The sequence below is a fragment of the Teleopsis dalmanni genome, chromosome 2 (genome assembly GCF_002237135.1).
Source record: "Teleopsis dalmanni isolate 2A chromosome 2, ASM223713v2, whole genome shotgun sequence".
NCBI lineage: Eukaryota > Metazoa > Arthropoda > Insecta > Diptera > Diopsidae > Teleopsis > Teleopsis dalmanni.
The window spans coordinates 159,993,542-160,011,280 of NC_051847.1; the positions used below are offsets into that span (position 1 = coordinate 159,993,542).

A 17,739-nucleotide genomic window follows, 5' to 3' on the forward strand; every position below is an offset into this window, starting at 1 on the left:
CTGTCGTCCTGAGCCGTCGCTTCAACGCACTCTTCCTTAACGGAAACCATATGTTAGTTTTTGCAGATTGACCTTTTTTTTTCTTAAGGAACTTCTCAAAATCTGTTTCTGGCGACTTGATATTTCTGTAGCCCTAAGCCGTCACTTCAAAGCACTCTTCCTTATGCCGCTACTGGAAGCACATGTTACACATGTTGCATACTGCCGATTTTTTTTTTCTTAAGCGATTTTTCAAAATCATCTATTTGTTTACGGTATCTTTTTGAATTAAAAAGTTCATGAAGCTTGAGGAACTTCTAGTGGAAGTATTTTAAAATATTTCAATAGATGTACAATATTTTTGTATTAGAGCTCAAGTTCGGTGTAGAGATCGAGGACGAAACTGTCTCTTACTGCGATTTTCTCAGTATTTTCGAAAAACGGTTTTACTTTTTTATGATTCTGAAATAGATAGCTTGCAGGATTGGAGTTTACATATCAATACAATTTAAACCACTTGCTGTAAATGTCTTGAACCATCTTCCGTTCACTCTGTCTGTATAAAGCGTCGTCACTTGTTTATTATTATATACGTAACAATTATGTATTTTTCATGGGTGTAGCTAAAAGGGAAAATATGGGTGATGCTTCCTTCTACAGAATTGTGTCTGAAGCAGTATTTTATAATAAAAAAAAAGAATCCGCAATAATGAGCAACAAGTAAAAACACATTTACGATTTAGGCCGTGTGCGAGTTCGAGTAAATTGAGGTAAAGTAAATTGAAATTTTCCAGGAATTTTTTGTACTACACTTATGTAAATATTTATTCATTTGTTTATTGTACTTATTTATTATTTTTGGTTAAAAGTTTATAAATTTATTTATTTATTTATTTACTAAACATCTTATAAAATTTCCACAATGGTAACACCTAATTTACCTACTCTAAATTCTAGTAAATACTGCCTTGCTGACAAAATTTACTATTTCCCTTAAATGACCATAAATTTACTTGAACTCGCACATGGCCTTAAAATTAATATTAAGCATTTTTGTTGTTGTTTAGTTCTCATAGGGAATATTTTAATATCTTATTTTATATTCTTAAATTAATTGACAAAAATAATTTTATTATTCTTTGGAGCCCCACTCATTTGCTCCGCTTTCTGGTTATACTGATGAAACTTTTGGTTTGTTTAGTGTAAGATGATAGTCGAAATAAAGTTTTGAATTCACGGTAAAATTGGTATCAGAAATCGGGAAAGGTATTAACTATTTTTGCACTAAGTAGTTACATATGGTCTAACAAACATAAAGTATCAAATTTTATTATTATTAAATAATCATTAACATACGAGTATCGCACCCTTTTGGGAAAAGCTATATTTCTTCAACTATGGCACTGTTTATTCTGTTTAAAAAAATTTTATGTATGGACACGAAATTTTGAAAAAGAATATTTTTTTCAAAAACAACATGCGTATGAATTATATTTCATTAAGTTTTATTAAAATAGTGAACTGTCATCATTTTCACTGATATATGTAAGGCATGTGTGTATATATGTGATGATGGTTTTTATCTATAAACAGACCGGCAAATTACCGTATTATCAATATACTTTCCAAGTGCTAAAATGAAATTCAAAGCTCTCAAAGCAAAATTTTATCAACAATTTTGTTCAATTTATTTTAATAAAGTTTAGTTGGGATTCATATTTTGGAAAGACAAGAATTGGACTAAGTTGTCTGCTGATTTGCACACAAAATTGTTTTATTTGACTTTCAGAGATAAAAAACTTTTAAAATTAAAAACAATTTCTTGTTTGAAATGAGTGTCAACGGTGGAATTATCATTTGTGATGGTAAAAAATGTTCTAGTGCTCTATACATATCTGAAGAAAACAAGTACTTAATTTTCCAATATTTCAGGCGAATTGGAAATTGTGAGAATCACAGAGGACCTTTATGATAAAACATTAAATGTGAGTATTGATACATTCTTGAGTAGTTGATACATTGGTAATGTTATTTTAATATTAGTGCAATGTATTTGATGCTGATATTCAAAATTTTACTATAATTACAATGGTAATTTCTAAATAATTCAGACTCAAATAGAACTGAATCCTATTGGAATACGTTTTAGTAAGTCAACTGTATTGAGTTCAAGCGATTCTTTAAATTATGAATCTCCTGACAATTTAACTATTTGTGTGTAACAGTAATAGAACAGTAATAGAAAAAGGGTTGAAAAGTTTTCTCTGTACTGCCATTGTACTGTCTACAGGAATCTCTGCGAGATCAACGTAGTCCGCAGTTTCTTTTTTAGTGTTACAGTCCTTGATGGTCATATGCATTCCATTTTTCTCGATATTTCCTGATATTGGGTATTATAAGATCCATTATTAAAACATCAAACTATTTCTTCTAAGTTATTATCTTGCCCATCAATTGATGTTCATGTAAGTGTTTGTTTTGTCACTTCTTTAGAGAGAATTCTTTATACATATTTAAAGCATTGCTACACAGTCAGTACACTTAAGCACTTTTACTCTCTCTTAACTGCGAGGCTTATTCAAACCCCCTCTTTACGTCTTGACTGGATAATTGTTTATCACTAAGCAATAACTGACCTCAGATCTGCATACCTCCTCGAGAAGCCTGTAACCATTCTAAGATTCGATAACGAGGTGTTGGTACAAACATTTAAAGAACTTTTAAACTTATTATCAGTTAAAAGCTGGTATCTTGAATCTATAAACTAATTCTAACGCAATGCCTATTATTTCTTATTCAAATAAATGTTAAACTGCTTTTTATAATCTGAAAGCGATTTAAAAGAAATGGTATTTATGGGAGCTCATATAAACTTAGCACATTATAAATTTAAAGCTTTATTATATTCCATCATATTCATAAGCATAAGCATCATATTCTTTATATATAAATCAAACTATAATCTGTTATGATTCAAGGAAGTTAGCACTACTCCATATTAAATCTAGGTAAGTTTCTTGTTCTTTTACAGCATATTTTCGTTCAGCGTTGCCTTAGTACGTGAGGTATTTATTCCCATTATAAATCGTTTTCTGCTATTGTTGTTTAATATTTAATGTTAATATTAATAACATTAATATTAATTTGTAATATTTAATATTTAATATTTGATGAAATCTTAATGCTACATCTGAACAGTAAATCGTCTTTATAATTTCTCACAATTTCATTGTAATCTGAACATTTTTATGGGATGCACATTGTTTGCTACATTTATCTCATTAAGAGGTGAAAGAAAAAAACAGCTCGGCCTAACAAATATTTCGCTTCGCTATGTTATATAGAAGTAGTAGTAGTAGTATTTTTTTATTATTTTTTTATTTTAGTTCAAACACAATATAATATTTTAATCTTAAAACTAATCTTACACGTTAATTTATGTTATTAATAAATAAATTACAAAAAATTTACACATTAAAATATTGTTACTTATTGAACTAAAGGCCGTCTGCCAACAGACTAGTTAACTGATAATGAAGTGTTCTAAAGCTAATTAAAATATATTTTACAGTATATTAAAGTAGAATTAAATATTTTTCTTGTTCTTATTCTATTTTATTTAAAACTAACAATCTTCATTTATTATTCTATGTCTGTAATTAATTGCATCTTTAACATAGCCAGAGAGTGCGGTCCAGTTTTCCCCGTTTAAAGCCTCTATTATTTCCTCTTCTGTAAGAGTGTGCTTCCTATAGAATTTGAAGCGCATTTCTTTCAAAATTGGACATAATCCAATAAAGTGTATTATGTCCTCTGGCTGGTCTAAATTACACAATGAACAATGTGTTGAATTTACTTGCACATATGGTCTATAATTTTATTTAAGGAGTTCGCCCCGAGTTTTAAAAATCTGGCTGATAGTTCAAATAGTATAATCATCCTTAAAATAATTCCGATCGCGTAATTCATATTCCAGCCTTTTGTAAGCATGTCTATAATCACTTGCCCTTGCTGCCAATGTAAATTTAGCTCTTTCATTCGCCATAATTTTTATCAATATATTTTTTTGCCACAAACGCCATACTTCTATATTTTCGAGCAACAATACTTCATCATGCCTATTAGCCAGTGATTGCCATTTTTCAACAAAACCTGTCTTCGTATTTGCGAGGAAACTTGCCAGAATTTTAGGGATTCTATTGTCACTCAGATTCATGACGTGATTTACATATTTAAAATGTAGTTTTAGCGTCTCTATATATAAAGTTGACAATTCTGTTTCTAAATGCTGTATATAGTTGGGCGTATTTTGTGGTAACTTGAATATTCTTTTTATGAAGTATCTTTGAAGCATTTCTACTTCGTTTAATTCGTCTATTCCCCATATCTGTGCTGCATAAAGTGGATAAAGTGGTGGTATGAAGACCTACGACGATGTTCATTTTATTGTTTTTTTCGTACATTAATCGCGTACTTTGAATTGATATATCGTAAAGCCCCAACTTATCATTGCATATTTTCTTGAATGCGTTATTTGGCGATTCTTCTATTACCATGCCTTTCACTATCAAATTTCGCTTCTTTTTTTCTATAACTATTCTGTTGAGTTTTTTTCGATCCAGGTCTCTATCTTTTTTTAGCTGCTCAACTTCCATCTTAAGTCTCTGGTTTTCGAGCTGCAACTCTTCAATTTTATTCAGCATTTGTGTTTTCATGTCTTCGATGTCTGCTTTCGACGCATGCTTTAGATTGCTTTTAAAATGTCTTGTAACGAAATGTCGGGCGATGTTTCAGCGAGTTTTCTTTTTGCGGATTGGCTTATCAAAGACGTATTCGGCTTTGTTCTTTCCATGTTGAATTAAGAGTTAGAGTTTTTAGATACAAAATATTTTTTTATGAAGCTATTAGAGTCTTTTCAAATATTATTGTTTCAACTTAATTTACGGTCTACTTTCAGGTATTTTAACACAAGCACGTATAGTGGTCACAACAACCCCTGTTCTTAAAAAACAAAAAAAAGCTTGAGAGTTAGTTTGAAAGCTTGTTTTAAATATCGGAATATAACACGGCGAATACTTTTCGCTTGTTTTTGTAAGGAACTGTAATAGTTCTTGTCTGGCGAAGTCTCACTTTTAAATCATAAAGTACATTTACTTATGTTAGCATCCTTAAGGCTGACTTTAAATTCAGACCCGACAATGTAAACAGTTTCGTCTAAAAAAAAAACCAAATCTGACAAGAGAATCACAGAAAATAATACGTCATTCTATTGGTGTATAATTGCAATGAAATATTTTTGGTTGTAGTGTTACACTATCAAATATATTGAAAACAGAAATGTAATGCTAAAATTAGGAAATACTTTTAAAAGTAATTTGTAGTTCACCTATTTGTTCTTAATCCTATAATTGATGTTTCAAGGAACCTCTCTGCTTAGCCCATAGTGTATAAGTTGTTAATCACGTTTTAGCAGTAGAAAAAACTTTATAAAGTTATTTGGTTTTATAATTGATTACAAAAGAGCTACAAAATCTTGTTATAACATTTAATACACAATATATATCTTATCTTATCTGTCCATATTATTTAATTAAGTTGTACTTCACAGTGTAAATTTAATTAAGTTTTAAAAACAGTGTAAACAAATAAAGCAGTAACCATGTGACGTATAAAACTTATCGAGGTGATATCATCTATATTATGATCTATCCAAATGAGCAAAACTTTTAATGAGCTTGTCTTATTATATTAATGAACACGTACAAATTTTATTAGCAAGAACTCAGTAAAAATACGTTCTAACTACTTGTTCTTTTTTATAGATAAGATAGAAAAAAATAAAATAAATATATATAATTGTGGAATAGGAATAAGCAGCTTACTAGCTCCTAAATAAATATATTATTATAGACAGCAGAAATAAGCGATATTATTCTTCAGTACAGTTAAAGATTATTCAGGCTTTATGAAACAAATACACATACATATATTGTTACCAGAAGAACTTATATGCCATACTAACTCAAAGATTTTTTTAGAACCATCTAGCTAGATTTATTGGCAATATAATACTCTTGTGATTATTTATATACTCGGATTTATAAAAGATACAAGGTACACTGTTAGATTGTTTTCTAACTCAATGATTTTTTATTTTATAGACATCAGAAAAATATGCTTTAACTACATACAAGTTAAATTGACCTGATTAGAAAAACCTGACAACCACGATATGTCAGAGCTTACGGTTTATGTTTGTATGTAAAGTGACCTTTAAACATCAATTTGATGTGTAATGGCAGCGGACTATGCTGTGTAAAGGTCTCTTAATGCATAACTTTGTTCAGCATATATATTTTTTCGATGTATATTAAATTGAGAGTTTTAATGACGGCATAATATAGTTGTTCTATCAAATACTTTACATATCAACGACAATTCAAAACCAGTTTCCGAATTTGAACATTGATGAAAAGATAACTAAAAATTATATTAAAATTAGACTTACTGAAGTCAAATACATTCAATAAATACATACTTAAATTCATTTAAACTTCATGAGAATTATATAGTATTTATAAAATTTGAAGCATTAACTACATTAAAAGCACTGTGTATCACAAAAATGAGCAAATAAAAAGCCAAAATAAATTAGAACTCAATGCCTAAAATTTATTTCAGAAGATTAAATATTAATTAGTTCTGCGATTGTATAAATAATGCGTGTTAGAAGAGATTTGTTTTCTCACTCAAAGATTTTTTTATTTTATTGACATTATAGACTGATTGGTATATAAGTCCTGTAACTATTCAAATTATATGGGAAATCAAACACTTACTAAAACCAATTAACTGTTCTGATTATATATAGTTACACATTTCATGCATACAATATAAGATGTTTCATTCGAATTTTTTTTCTTTTTTTTTCTGATTTTTGTTACATTGTCTTCATAAATAAATAATTTTATACAAACTGGAATGAAGATTTTGACAGTTCGTCTATATTCTTGATCATTTCATTATTTTACTTTGAGAAATAAATTTAATGAAGAGGTTCATTATTTAAAGAATTGTGTTAAGGTAGAACATCAAAATAAAATAATAACCATATACTAGTTAAATTGACCTGATAAATTTGTCAGATAAATTTTATCTCATGTGGTAAAAATGATATGAAAACCAACATTTGATATGGTTGAACCAACCTGATGCGTCCAGTAAGAATATTTAGACTTGAGATTTAGTTAAAATCTGATTAATCTGGATTGTATTCCGATAATGACGTTGCGTGCTATTGATTCTAGTTTTAGAAGTCAACTATTAGTTAAGACATTCAATAGAAAAAAGAACTAAGAATGACTAATAGTAGCTTCTTGTCCAGAAAAATGTTATTGATTAGTCTATTACATTGATATATAGAAAATTAAAGAATTTTTAGTGTTCGGTTGTAAACATCATATTTACAAATATGAAGTCCTTAGAAATAAGAAATTGGAAAGAAATATTATTCAAATTAACATAGTAAGAAAATACATACGAGTATTAAAGAAGGAATTGAGAAACCAAACTATTTGTAGGTTGGCTAGCTGGAGATCTTAGAATTTTATGCTTGTAATTGCTTTGACATCTATATCTGATATGACTATTATTGTTATTATTATTATTAGTATTATTATTATTTATTTTGGTTCTAACATATTATTTCTATTAATTGCAGTTATTTCAAAACTCATTCATGAAATATGAAAATGTTAGTATTGCAACTAATTTGTGTGGAAGTCAACAGACTATGGATGAAATGGAAATATTACTAAAATGTAAGTTTTATTTAAATTGAGTTAATTATTATTTATTCAACTAATAATATTTATATATGTGTATGTAGAAATAATTAACATAATGTTCTTTCATTTCTATTGAAGCAATTTTAAAGGATGGTGTTTCGTTTTGCGCTATACATCGTGAAACCAAGGAGGTAGTAGCAATGGCTGCTAATAAATTTATAGTAAGTTTATTTATTTATTGGTTTAGATGTGTCAATATTTGTATAGATTTGTTATATTATGTTATATATTACAGTGCCCTTCAGCAAATATTGGTCTTGATGATGTTTTGGAATCATTCAAAAGTAAAGAAATGCGTTGGGTCTCCAATTATTTATGTACCATGGAAACTACTTTTGATCTGTTCAAGGAATGGAATGTCGATTGCGTTGTAGAAATCGTATTCCTTTCCACACATATTAACTTTGGAAAGAGAGGGTTGGCAGCTACAATTTCTAAATATTCAATTGACTTTTTCAAACAATTAGGTAATTGTACATTAACGGATGTCAATTCGTTACCGGCTCATGTTCGGTCACTTAAGCCAGAAGCAATATCGTCAACTTTTACATCAAAATTTTCACAGAAAGTTGGTGAAAAACTGGGATTTACTACAGTTTATAAAGTTGCCAACAAAGATTTTGTTTATGAGGGAAAAACCTATGCTGAACTGATTGATCCAATTCATGAATTTTCTACTTTCGCAGCTATTCGACTGTGATAAATTGATTTTGAATTAATATTTAATATAAGAAATTATATATGTATATATATAGCTTTTAATTTATCTTGAATGTAAATTTAACCTTTTAAGTCTGTTTTATCTTAACAAACAGTATTTAAATATTATCCGAACAACAGAAGCTTGCTAAATAATAACATGTAGTATATGGTATTTCATTTAAGTGGACATTTCATGAGAATATGAAACTTAATATTCTGTCATATATTTAAACACTGCAATTAAGGGAAACAAAACCCATATGTATATTATTGATCATATTTTTAAATAAATCTAATGATTATTAATTGTTCAGGAAATGCAACTGCTGTAATGAAACACAAAGCTGACCAATAACTTTAGAGAAGACCTAATCATTTTTATATTGTATGTTAACCCTTTTGTGTAATTAAGGATCTATATCAGGGCTGTCCAGACCGGAGAAGATCGCGGGCCAATATAAAAATAAATATATACGTTTATTGCCATACGAAAAATGTTTGATTTTTATTATAATGACTTATAGCTTGAAACGAGTTTTTTTTTACCAGTTGTACAAAGAAATATGCATATATAAAAGTTTTTACCAATTAAGTAAATTAAGGTGTAGTGTAATATATATATACATATATTATTTAAATAATTTTATTTCATTTATTTGGGATACCACAAAAATAAAATAATGTAATGTTACCAAAATATAACAAAGCAAAATTTGCCTAATTGTGGTATATTAGAAACATGTCGTGGCCGCAAATATAATACCCCATGGCCACAACACGCCAGCGGCTCGTGCTTTGGGCAGCCCTGATCTATATCACGTTATACATCAAAAATATACCAAGACTGGTTGGCTATAATTTTAATATTAATTATTATTTTATAAAAATAATTTGCGCATTTGAAAGATTTTTTTAAATATTTTAATAGAATTATATGCATTTGGTTGGTTATAAATGAGTTAACATTGCCAAAAATTTAAACATTTATATGATGTTTTTAATTTTTGTTGTGAGAAATTTATTTAAACAATTTAAACAACTTTTATTTAATTTATTTATTTGAATTTTGTGTATGTCACAATAATTCATGCAGCATAACCCACCACTTGTCAAGAGAATTGTTACATTTTCATTTGTAAAACATAAATGAAATTATCTATATCAAATTTAATGAGTAAGAAGCTCCAGGTCCATCCCACTATATATTCCATAACAAATATATGGGTATCAATGTTATATGTTATGATTTGCCATTCTGACTGTTTTGATGTATGTTATACCATTGTCACTAACGTATATAAAAGATAGTAGACCTGGTTCTTTAATTACTATAAGACTAATGCAATAGGATCGGCAGTCAAATCTCTAATATACTTGAAAATATTTTCCAGTAACCTAATTACAGCAAGTTAAATCATTCTTTAATGTTTTTTTAACTTACAAAACGATAAATGTTTATTGTCAAATGTAAAGTTGATACCTAAATAGCTTTAGCAGTTAATATTCGAACCCGGTACTGTCTGATTTTGCATCTACGTAGTAGATATAAAGTAACACTTTATATTGATTTAAAGTGGGACAATTAACGTGTCGCTTAAAAATGATCATGCAAAGCAAGAACAAAATTCGCAAAAATGAAGACCGCTTTCTTGAAGCTGCTTAATGGTGCCAAATCTTATAACGAATCTATTATCAATGATTTTTGGAAGAAAACGGAAAATTCCATTCAGATGTTAGAGAAGTTTGTTTATTATTTTATGTCTATTGTGAGTGTTGATGAATAAATTTAAATATTTTAAAAAAGTAATTTTTTTTAATTTATTGTGTATTTCACATTTTGGTCTTCATTCAAAAGGATCTTCTGTGCCTTCTGTCCCATTGGAGTTACTTACAAGCACACTTTTGTAAATTATATTTACAATAGCTGCAGTAATCCATCCAGCTCTTAACGAGTACCCTGTTAATTTCTGTTTCATTTTCTTTTTCTAAGGCATCATTACAAAAACCTGACTACCACGAAATTTCAATGTCAGACCTTACGGTTTATATTTGTATGTAAGGGCCATGTTATGCAGAGTGTCTCGGGCACGGCATGAGTACAATTGTTGTTGTTTTCAAAGCAAATTTTAAATTTGAGAATGAGAGAAAAAAGAATATGGCCGTTCAAACTCCGGCATGAGAGCCGGCGTATTTGTGCCCCGGCACTAAGGCAAAACAGTGTTGTTTAGTAATAAATTTCAAAATTTGTGCCTTTTAGGAGCAAACTACTACAATTCTAGTACGTTTTGGAGAAAAAATGGCAGTAAGCAACACAGCATTTTTTTTACAAATCGCTAATAATATAATTATTACACTTTTCGATTTTAAAGAAACGCGTAAGTACTGTTAACAATTATTATAAGATAATATAATAATAAATTAACATTATTACAGCCTCTATGAGTTTTTTTATGCGAGTTATTTTTGGTGGTAAATTGAAAGTGAGGATATCTAAATTTCCTTTTAAATTTAGGCACAACCAAGAAGTACCAAGAAGTAGTAAAAACATAAAATTGGCAATACTGGTGTGACACTCTGCATAATATGCATTTTCGGCATAGCCCGAAAGAGCGTAATTTGCCGTGCCCGAGACACTCTGCATAACATGGCCCTAATGCAAATGCATAATTTTAATAACTTTACATATTTATTGGTTGTATATAAAATCATGAGTTTAAAATGTCCGGGCGTTATTGTTGCTTTATTAAATACTTTACATATCAACAAGAATTCAAAACCAATATACAAATTTGAACACTGATAAAAACATAACTAAAATTTATATTAAAATTAGACTTACTGAATTCAAATATATTCAATAAATACATACTTAAATTCATTTAAACTTCATGAGAATTATATATTATTTATAATTTTTGAAGCATTAACTACATTAAAAGCACTGTGTATCACAAAAATGAGCAAATAAAAAGCCAAAATAAATTAGAACTCAATGTCTAAAATTTATTTCAGAAGATTAAATATTAATTAGTTCTTATTACTAAGGTATTATACTACGATTGTATAAATAATACGAGTAAAAAATGACTTTACTTCGTAGAATGTTATGTTTGATAAATAACCATAATTTGCATTATAAGTGATAAAATTTTGATTCCATCTAAAGAGCAATCAAATTTTGGGCCTTACTCGCTGCGATTACCAGGTGATCTATAGGCTTAATAGCAGGATACTATTAAGATGACTGGTTAGAAATTGATAATTAGGTTAGTAATTGTGAAGGTGTCATTCGTTAATAATTTATGAAGGAATTTATAATTTCTGTATTATGTTCATTACAAAATGCAATACATGTACCATATAAATACAAAACGCAATCGTTATAATATATGTAAAAAGCTATAAGAGAATTGCAATAAAAATAAAACATTGCTAAATACTACTCATTTAGTAATAACTAGTAATGTTATTTCTGAAATTTCTTTTCATCTATTTCTAATTGCTGTTCTATAATTACAGTCTAGAAACAATGGACTAAAAACTAGACCATTGGTTTTTGCGGTGCTACAAGGAAGCACGAATTTCAGCTTTCTTGCCGCTTTCGGAAAATATGCAGACTGAGAAAACCTTACTGAAAATAGTATTAAATAATTATTTAATTGATTTCAGTTCTTCGTATGCTCATAATTATGTAATTCACCGTTTCACGCAATAACCTGAAATTGCGTTTGAAGTCCAACTCACTCTTATTTTCAATTGTTAACTTGAAGTCAACACATTTTTTATGAGTTTCCTGACCAGATTCTTCTGAAGAGCTGGAGCTATTAAATATTTCAAATATTTAATTAATGCGCCACTGTCTTTCCATCCTTCTTTTTCATCAGTTTTCTGTGTTATCATGGATAAAGCCTAAAATAAATTTACTTTTATATAAATTTAAATACATGCAATATAAAATGCTCACCAATAACTTTTTTGTGTCATTCATTCTTTATATGTAGGTTAGGTTATGTTATACCGGCGATTCCTTATTGATCCACTTAGGTCTATTAGCCCATTGTGTTACCGTATATATAGGAATTTTTATATGTATATTTATATAAAAAACTTTTCATAAAATTCAATCGCAAACTTATTTGAAATTGTTGTCAGCTATTTGTTAGTTTAAGCAGTAATGCCAAGTTATTCTAAAAGTTGGTTTATTGGAGCGATCATCTCAAAAGAATACAGCTATTGTAAACATGGATAATATATGCTTCATTATACTTCATATTAAAGGATATTATTTCCTATGTAATATACTATCACTGTCATAATTATCGAAATGTTAGTTTGAACTAAATGAGGTTTGGATTGAAAAACACATTTTGTAAGTAGACGTAGAAGCAATTCTAACTTTTTCAAATTGGATAGTTCACGAGTAAAAAATTTGTTCTTCAATTATAGCGAAGTTATCTCAAGCATTTTGAAATTATTCAATAGAATCCTTTCGTTTAAATTATTAAGTTATAAATTAATTTTCAATTTAATATGATGTGACAAACTGAAAAAGGCTTTTTAATAAGATTAAATCGTACATTATCTTTCCATATTTGGAAAATGATCGTCAGTATATACAACTAGATATACTTCTACATTTATTTTAATATTATGAAATCTATCAAAAGGTACTTAATGTTTTTTGAGGCGTACTGAAAAGGATTTGCAGTTAATACCCAATGTCAACACAATGCCACAATCACTCTGACAAATAATAAAAATCGGGTTGGAACGAATATGCACTCATCTGTGTGTGTTATAAGCCCTGAATCCTTAATTTTTTTAATTCTAACGATTGAGATTATAATAAAATAAAAATTTCAATTAACTACTTTTTAAATTACTTTGAATTTAAAAAAAAAACCCTATTGCACCTTTGCCTCGTCTGTGTTACGTATTCGTACAAATTATGATTGTGTCCCTTCCGAAAAATATGTATCTAAAGCAATTGCGTGAATGTAATGATATTGTTTAAATGCGCCCAATACGATGATTGCATATCCTTCTGTGTCACTTCAAATATATCTAAGTATTTCAGTTATTTTAAATTGCAGTTGCTGCATGACTGGTCGTTTCTCAGAGGAGGATATGCTTCATTGTGTTCTTTGATGTGTAAAATTTTAAACATATATCCTCTATCGCCTTTGTAAGAGTATATATTATTTTTATAAATATTTCCCTATAATATTTTAAATATGTGAACATTGTAGGTATTTTATTTAATAATATAGTTTCTTAAATAATACACTTGTAGTAAAAACTTCTTGTTATAAAGTGATTGGAAATATGTGTTATGGGAAATATCTTTATTAGAAAATACGATAATATTATTTTAAGTTATTAGAAAATGTGGTAATATTATTTTAAGTTTGTAGTGCAATAAACTTTAATTAATTTTTTTAGATTAACATTCACTAAAGTTGAGTCAGATTGTCATATCATAACACCAATATGCAAAAGGCCACCTATTGTGATATATAATAAATTTTATTTATTTTGAGATTATTTATTTTGAGACACCTAAAAGGTTCGGTTGAATTGGTGGTCTTATACACTAAAACTCACTTGCCCTCAAATAATAAATCGTTGTGATACCCCTGAATATCGTTGTTTATATGCAGACCAAAAAGACCAGCGTACATATAATACAGAAACGCACGATTCCCCCATTAAAGTGAAAGTCAATCAACCTGGCACGTCTATAAACTTAGTTAAATACTTTATTTTGTGGTAAGGCATCTAACGAAACGATTTATAATCTTCTATTGGCCAAAGATGGGCAATGACAAAGTAAATGAAACAAGGATTCTTTACCCTTTTCACAGCCACAATCACGAGAAAAAATATTATAGGACAGAGCCAGTCTCATAACATGTGTTCCTAGTGCACAGTGACCTGTCAATACGGATACCGTAGTGCTACGGAAGTTTCACTTTAGTTGAAGTATATCTAGCTGTCCAGGTATTTTTTAACTAAACTTAAATATTTAAGTTTAGTTGCCAGCTTAGTCGATGTAATTGAGATATCAATATCTGAGAAACTAATGTCAAAAAGCAGACTGCCTGCCTTTACTCTACAGTTGCCTGATATACCACTGTCGTCGAGCTAGCATTCCCGAACTATTAAGAATTGAAGATTCTTAAGTTATAAACTAGTAATATAGATTAGTTCATGTAAAAATGCGTATTAAAGGATTTAATGACGCAATTTTTTTGGTCTATTGTACATAAAAATTAATTAAGAATTGCTTAATAAAATCACATTAAAATAGATAGTTATCACATTAGGTTTGTTTCTACAATCTCTGAGAGCTACTAAGAAAATCATTTGTTTTACTTTTTACCCTAATTACGGAAGTTATTTCGCTATTCAATCATTTTTTATCAACGCTATTTTGTATCTTTATTAGAATGAAAAAGGTTTTTTTCCAATTTAACACTTTCAAATAATTAAATGATTTGTTTTAGGCTAATTAAGGTTTTTGGTTGGGTTACATACACGATCACTCTCAATTGTAGAATTGTTTAAATTGAAGTTGTAGGTCCTGCATCAGTCATTTCCGTTACTATTACGAGATTATTCTTCATAGACGTTAATTCCGAAAACTGACAAATTATCTTTTCAATTCATTATAACGAAATAGTTAAACTTAAAGTAATGACATGGGGGAGGTGTCATTCAAGTGGGAAATTTGAGTGATAACTTCTATAAAAGTATGTCCGAAGTAATATTTTATAATGAAAAGTGAGCCTATAGAATAATGTCCTAATAATGTCCTCCTAAATGTGGGTAATTGATTATGAAGGTATGGGTGTGTGATGATTATGCATAAATTGACAACAGATTTCCCTCTTTAATATAATGATCTTCTTTAGTTAATATACTAATAAATATTAAAAGGGTGGTTATTATATTGGAATAAATTTTTTTTTCCCGTTTAGTTTTTATTTTGAATTAAATTTAAAAATAAAGTTAAAATTTTTCCTTGTGCTTCCTCCTATAACTTTTGCCTTCTGACTAAACCTAAGCATCGTTTTTTGCTATTTTTACTGGTTGACACAGATTGATATTATTATTTTATAGAAATGTGTGTTATTATCATAGGAGTGTCATTCTACAAAATAAATAAATAAATAAATGCAAATATAGATTGATTATTTGACCTAGTCTAAAGGTAATACTAGTTCGTCGAGTAAGTGCACAGGGTTTTCAGTTAAACATAGTACTTGGCCGCCATATTTTTAAAACGATGCGAAGGCATTGGTTTATAAATAATTCCTCACTTCAGTACCGAAGTATTAATTAAATACAGATAATAAAATTTGCAAAAATCGGGCTAAAAGTTCATCATAAAAAAAAATAATGTATGCTGAGATCAAAATCCAAAGTCTGTTGACAATATTAACTTTAAAGCGGCCACAGAATTCAAATACCTTTGGAAAGTTACGAAACTTCAAAGACGATACATCAGCTGCGATACAAGATAGAATTCTGGCAGCAAATAATATATACCTATATAAAACTTTTTAAGTCTAAAATCTTATCAATGCAAAAAAATTCCGTATGTATAAGTGCCTAAATAGACTAGTACTGACGTATGACTACTACTACCTACGAATGGAAAGGACTGAGAGAGATTTTTGGCCCAATATGTCTAGATGATGATACATATCGTATTCGCTACAACCACAAATTAGAGAATTCAATCGAATGTAATACGATTTATTAATGTAATACGATACATAAAATCACTACGACTAAGATGGGTAGGACACGTTCAGTGTATGAATCGAGAAAGATCAGCAAAACAAGCACTTGTAAGAAACCTAATTGGATCCTGAAGAAGAGGCAGACCTAAAAAGATGTGGTTAGATGATGCTGTAGAAGATTTAATGAAGCTAAGCGTGAGCGATTAGAAAAACTTGAAATCGAATCGAGCCAGATGGCAAAAATTAGTTGAGGAAGCATTGATCCATCCACAACTGTTAATCTAAGAAAGAAGAAGAAATAAAATTTTTAAATTAATAATATTTATACATTATAAATAATATTTAATTTGTAAAAAACAAATTAAAGTCTAGTTAACTCACCACATTTGAATATAAAACTTAATTTGTTTATACAGCTGCATTCAAAGAAATATAAACAACAACAGAGCAAAAGGAGCAAATTGTTTACCGTAAAATCCTTAAAACAAAACAAGGCAACGTGACAACGTAACATAAAAAGGACAATAATGCAAATATGATTTCATTTTATAAAATATGTAAAATGTAAAAAAAGGAAGAACTCTGCTTGGAGTTTCTAAGTAGGATGAGACCATTCAATTAACCCCCTAGAAACGTAAACAAACAAGCAAATTTGTACTCGACACCCTGGAAACATAAATGAGCATTTCCGGAGATTCTTACTTGACGAATACACAAAATCAAGTATTTGCATTCACCAGAAATACAAAGCATTTTTTTAAAAAAGTTTATTTGAGTTCTAAATATTTGTCAAATATTTACAAAAAAAATTAACTACTTTCCGAATATTTTCTAGTTATTTTGTATTTGCAAAGTTTTACAAAAAATCATTAATCAAAAGATTTAAAATTGTTGAAAACTAAGCTACAAATCCTTAGTGGCTGAGGATTACACATGTAAACGCGCTATATAGTCCTATTGATTTTTAATATGAAAATTATAAAGAGAAGTAGTAGGTTGATGATATATATATATCGAAAAATATATATATATATTTAAAATATATATATAATGAATATAGCTCAAAAATATAGCTCTTATTGAGGAAGATATTTGCAGACTATGTGTAGAAGAATGGGAGACAGCGTTGCATATATTGAGCCAATGTTCAGCACTAGCAAGCAGGGGCATATCTGTTTTTGGACACCATTGGGTTGATGATAATTTGGCAGTCAAGTTCAAGCTAAATGATTTGCTTGAACTAACAAGAAATGTAGTTAACATATGTGAACGGAAAAATACGATTCATTCTTAAAAAAAATTGATTTGAGATAAGCACAAAGAACCATAGTACCATAGTTACCAATGGAATACTCGTAAGCCGGTAGTTTGTTAGGTGCTTCAACCAATGACACGATAACTATTTTATCCTATCTATCTTAAGAACTGATCCTTTTAATGTTAATGGCAATTAGTAACTTTTG

General features: G+C 28.8%; 1 protein-coding gene across 1 annotated transcript; it reads left to right on the plus strand.

The window, feature by feature from the left end:
- Window positions 1-1,477: 1,477 nt before the first annotated feature.
- Window positions 1,478-8,572, plus strand: LOC119684615. The gene is made up of 5 exons (XM_038098693.1): window positions 1,478-1,844; window positions 1,912-1,964; window positions 7,700-7,799; window positions 7,905-7,987; window positions 8,062-8,572. The coding sequence occupies exons 1-5, from the start codon at window positions 1,811-1,813 to the stop codon at window positions 8,524-8,526; spliced, it is 735 nt and encodes a 244-aa protein (XP_037954621.1). The 5' UTR covers window positions 1,478-1,810; the 3' UTR covers window positions 8,527-8,572.
- Window positions 8,573-17,739: the final 9,167 nt, after the last annotated feature.

What these genes read in the sequence shown, in the direction of transcription:
- LOC119684615 (XM_038098693.1), top strand. Translation starts at nt 1,811, where the DNA reads ATGAGTGTCAACGGTGGAATTATCATTTGTGATG. An exon ending in TTTATGATAAAACATTAAAT is followed by an intron (nt 1,965 to 7,699) that starts GTGAGTATTGAT and finishes TATTAATTGCAG; the next exon opens with TTATTTCAAAACTCATTCAT. An exon ending in AATGGAAATATTACTAAAAT is followed by an intron (nt 7,800 to 7,904) that starts GTAAGTTTTATT and finishes TTTCTATTGAAG; the next exon opens with CAATTTTAAAGGATGGTGTT.